Source organism: Cyprinodon variegatus, unplaced genomic scaffold, assembly GCF_000732505.1.
Source record: "Cyprinodon variegatus isolate N-32 unplaced genomic scaffold, C_variegatus-1.0 Scaffold82, whole genome shotgun sequence".
Classification (NCBI taxonomy): domain Eukaryota; kingdom Metazoa; phylum Chordata; class Actinopteri; order Cyprinodontiformes; family Cyprinodontidae; genus Cyprinodon; species Cyprinodon variegatus.
This window is the reverse complement of record NW_015150535.1, coordinates 1,093,864-1,098,934: the sequence shown is the minus strand read 5'-3', so window position 1 is coordinate 1,098,934 and position 5,071 is coordinate 1,093,864. Positions and strand designations below refer to the sequence as shown.

The 5,071-nt window shown below is 39.7% G+C and overlaps 1 protein-coding gene across 1 annotated transcript in view; it reads right to left on the bottom strand.

The window, feature by feature from the left end:
• LOC107083739 (probable voltage-dependent N-type calcium channel subunit alpha-1B) overlaps positions 1-5,071 on the bottom strand; it is a 270,890-nt gene that overhangs the window by 6,751 nt on the left and 259,068 nt on the right. The window contains exons 48-50 of the mRNA XM_015373178.1: positions 4,612-4,741; positions 4,423-4,536; positions 1,106-1,144 (exon numbers count right to left, since the gene is read on the bottom strand). Of these exons, the coding sequence (XP_015228664.1) occupies positions 1,106-1,144; positions 4,423-4,536; positions 4,612-4,741 (283 nt within the window). The remainder of the gene's footprint in view (positions 1-1,105; positions 1,145-4,422; positions 4,537-4,611; positions 4,742-5,071) is intronic.

Genomic DNA, 5,071 nt, shown 5'->3' with positions numbered 1-5,071 from the left:
CTGAGATAACAGTCCTTCCAAAGGGCTGACTTATGTATCCTTAAGCCACTTTTGTTTCTGCAACATATCAAAAACATATCAAAATGCAAGTATGCATTAATGTGGAATAATCACCTTTATCCCTAAAAAAAGAATAACAAATTCCTTAACTTTGTTTTGTTCAGCTGTAAAGACAGTGCTACTCACCCCATCTGATTCTTACCTTGTCGAGCAGCTGGGATTGCAGCAATCAAACTGGTGAGCTAAAGAAATGGAACAGGAACCTAAACACACCGTCCAACCTCCTGATAACTGATTTAAGCAATGATTTTAAATAAAACGGCCAATTTTACAGGTTTAAAAATGATAAATTCTTAATCTGATTAGATAAATAAAGGATAATCTCTTCCATGTGAGGTATGTTAGGTGGTTTAGGTGTTCCTCTAGCTCACAGTTTGAACTGCTGCTGCAGTCAGAATCCAAAGGTGACGAATCATGTTAAGAAACTAATCTTAACACAACCATTAAATTAATAAGCAGCCTTAAAATCTTATTTTGAAATAACGAGCAGATTTGCCCGAGGAAGAATCTCCAGACTGTATTTCTTATTTCTGTTCCTATCTGAAAGATTAATTCCTTCAAAGCTTAATTTAAAGTCTAAAAAGAATCAGACTTCTTAATACATTTTAATTAAATTAGGCAAATAAGATTTTAGGGCTGAAATCAACACAAATGATGAAATCAAACATGTTTTAAGTTTTTCTTTCAAACAGAAAAGCAGCAGTACCGTCTCTACCTTTCACAGAACAACACAAACACACACGACCAAAAAGTGTAGCACTGTACTGCTGTAGCAACTGGTTGGAAAGCAGGAAAGAGAGCTTGACGTACCCTGAGAACACATACAGATACCTTTCCAAGGATGTATGGCTTTAATGGGTCATGTGAATGTGTTTGCTGTGAAAGCCGCTTTTTACCGACATTTATATGAAATGATTGGTGCATTGTGGAGGGCGTCAACTCTGCAATGTGATGGGGCAAACACAGACAAGAGAGGAAAGGCAAGAGGAAAGAGAGGAGGGGAGAGAAGAAGCGACAGAGAGGTGGCGCAACAGGTGGTACATACTGCCAGGTGGGTCCCGGGGGCGTGGCGAGGGTGGCTCCGCTATCAGACAGCACGCACAAGAGGAGGTGGGCAAAACATTAGCAGTGAGCATCAACAGAAGAAAACAAAGGGCAGACAGAGTTGGGGGCTGGAGACTTGAGAAAGACGAGGCTGTTACCGAACGTCCAAAACTCCAACAGAACTTTGAAACAGATACGATTCGTAAAATAAACTCATGTTACATATGGAGTTCCTCAAGGCACTCTACTGGATCCTGACATGATTTAATTATGAAAGCTGCCATTAAGTTACATTTGTATGGTATACAGGATTGCTCAAAAGTCTAAACTATACCCTCTTTTATCCCATCCAGCAGATCTTTCTATAATCTTTTCAAAAGGTTTTGGTTAATAATTTACCCAGATTTTCTGAAGTGTTGGCTCAATTATTATCTGTAGAGATCCTGACTTTTTAGGAGAAGGATTATCTGTTTATTCAAATAGTTCACTCTCATCACCTGATGACCTAAACTGATTCCTAAAGCTATATGATTAACTAGTTTTGTGCACAAAAGTTATTTTGAATACAATTGGTTTTATTGACTCTTAATTACCAATGAAGTGTCAGGAAGTAGAGACAATCTAGATGGGAGTGTCCAAGGAAACCTGCAAACTGCTCATTGTGAAAAGCAGCAGCACCATCCTGACCTGGATGACAAGGAGGGGACCAACCATCCAAAGCAGGAGGATTATTTTAACCCCTAAATTCTAAGATTTAAGCCTTTCATGCCCCTAGGAGTCCTAAGGAATTAAGTAGTGGTTATGAACTTTTGCACAGTGCTCTCATTCAGCTTCATTAGTTTGCTCATTCAAACCTATCAGATTTTCATTTGCAAAATAAAATTTGACCAAACAATCAGCTTGTTGGTTTATAACACAAAATCAGTCTAGCAGATTTATCAATGATAATCTGTGAAGCATAAGAATAATGTGAAGGCATCGTGGAGCGACGGCAGCCTGAGTTCTTTAAAGGGCTTCAAAATGCAACGTAAACAGCAGGAAAGCACATGTTCAAGAATCATGGGGGAAACACGGATGACGGAGAAAAACAAGACAGACAAGACAGTGAAGACCCTAAAGCTGGACAGACAAGATCAGACAGCTGGAAAAATCCAGAAACAGGGAAATAAATCCTTTAAACACGATGCTGGTAGAACTGATTTATCTAATTATTTGGATTTGGAAGTAAAAAGCAAAACGAACAAAGAAAAGTTTGAAAAAAATTTCTAAATTGTTAGATTTGAATTTAATTATCATCTATTTATATAACCCATTTTCTTTAAGGGGTTTGATGAAGTATTGCTTATGATTGTAAAATCTCTAAGTAGAAAAATTATGTGTTTTTTCACATATATTATTAAACATAAAGGGCCGGATTTATCAAGATCCAATTTTGCGTGCAGTAATTTGCGCTCGCAAACTGGAATTTTGCGAGAGGGGCTGAACCATGGTTTGCGGGTGATTTAACAAGAGCGATTGCGTAACTGGTGGCAGGTGCAAAACTGTTGGAGACGCCCTATTTAAATGATGGTTTTGCGCGTTTTGTGGTTTGCGGCATGGCGAGTTTGGACAGCAGAAGGCGCAAAAGGAAATTCGACCCCATGGAAATGGAGGTATTGGTGGATGAAGCCAACAAACATTTAAGTGAGCTACAGCAAAGAAGTGTGACTGTCACACAGAGGAACGCTATATGTGAACAAATCTGTAATAAAGTAAACGCTGTTGGTGAAACCTTGCGAACAGTGGATGAAGTAAAAAGAAGATACCAGGATATTAGAAGGCGAACCAAAGAAAAACTGGCGTATAACAAAACATCTGCGAACAAAACGGGAGGGGGCACAGTAGATGAGATGCCTCTGACCAGCATTGAGGAACAAGTACAGCTGACGCTCTGTGAGGAGCAAATCACTGGAATTGCAGCTCCAAAATGGCAATGCTGGATAAACGAAATGTTTTGATGATCGTTTCCTCGTTCATTCCAAAAATATTCACACGGAGTGAAAAAATGCGTTCTCTGCGTCTCCTTGCTTCATTTCGATGTCTCCTTCTTGCGACAATAACCGCTGCCATGTGTGCGCAATTACGCATACAGACCATTTGCACCTTCTTTTGAAACGTGTTAAATATGGAGTCAGATACCGTTAGCAAAATTGCTTTCAGGTTTAATAAATCACTTTGCGAGTGCTAAATTAATATATTTACATGTTCTCCTCCCACAAGACGCACTTTTGCGTGTAAACGCCCCATATTGCATATTCATTATAGAAAAAGTACTAAATGGATAAGAGGCGCTATTTTGCACGTTTTAAAGACCAAATCCTTTTAGCACGCTGTTGATAGATCAGTTTGTACATTTTTTAGCGTGCGCAGTGAAATAGCTCACGTTTTTATACACGCAAACCTTTGATAGATCCGGCCCAGTGAGTAATCCACCCAATGTGTCACCAGTTTTATGTTTCTAGCTAAAAACTCTATGCCTCCTTCCTTTAAACATAAAAAGGAAAACATAAAAACGTAGAAATTAGCAGTACTTCTGACCTAAAGTTTTTTTTATTACAAAAGAAGGATCAAACATTTAGTCTTAAAAAAGCCTTAGAAATGAACTTAATTTAGGTATTAAATCAGGAAGACAGTTTAATTTAGGAATGGCACTACATTATAGAGTTATACTTGACAAATGTTTGGTATTTTTACATTTGGTCTCTTTAGAAATTCCATGGTTTTATATTTTGTGGAAATATGTGATGGAGAAACATAAAAGCAGTACATAATTTTGAAGTTTATCTAGTTAAATTAATTAATAAACACTCTGGTTTAAAGTTATAATGAGATAAGATGAGAAAAGACTTGATGTCTGTTCCAGACTTATCATTACTTTAATGGGGCAATTTATATTTTTGTAAATTATCTCTATTTTTAATCAAAGGAATGGCAAAAAAGTGTGCTGATGCAGCGCTATGATCCTGTTTGACCTTTTGAGTCTAGAGATGAACTACTTGCTGCCGTCCGTAAAACAGAGGAAAGGGCCAGGCTGGTTTAGGTCGAGGTCAGCAGGCTGATTTATGTGGGCAGACAGGGAGCTGCTCTGCCTCCATTTGCTTACGGTTGATTTCACTCTGGCCTTTTATCAGTCCTGTCCTCTATTAGTCCAGCCGCTTATTTCACTTTCCCGCTAGGGAACAATCAGGACGTCCACAGTGGCAGCATTTCTAAGAAACATACACTGACATGGAGAGCACAGGAACATACGGAGATGCTTTCGACAGGGGAGGAGCTTACGTGGTACTCGGCATTTAGGCGAGGGAGAGATGCAGCTCTGGTATGGCCCTCCAGGCTGGGATACCCCTCTGAGTCTGAAACATTCTCCACCGGCTTCGGATCGGCCCGCTGCTCCTGGAGAAAAAACAACACCGGCATCAGTGGGAAGTTTTAAAGGAGGGAAATTGAAACAGGAGAGTCTTTTTCTACCTGTGCTCTGGTGGAGCACGGCACATCCTCTGACTGGCCTCTCTGCAGCCTCCGCCGGGCTTTATGCCTCTGAGGTGCCTGCGAAAAATCTCCAGACTGGGAATGTTTTATGTTGCTCCTCTGGTTCAGCCTGTGTGGGAAATAAAGAAGCTTTATGTATTTTGCATTAAAATAGGTGGTGAAATTGTTAAAAGGATGACAAAATACATTTATTAAATAGAAAGCTATGACTGTCATGTTTCTTTCTACTTTCTGTCATGATTAAAATGCCAGTGAGAAGGGGGACGATCCCTCTTTTACTCTGTTCCTGTAAACAGAGTAAGAAACTGGATTCCATCTCAGCTTACAGGCTAGTCTTGACCCTGGTTAGCGCTGGAGTCATCAAAGCTAGTTAATTGTCACCGGTTTCCGAGTTCAGCGCTAACCAGGGTCAAGACTAGCCTGTAAGCTGAGATGGAAT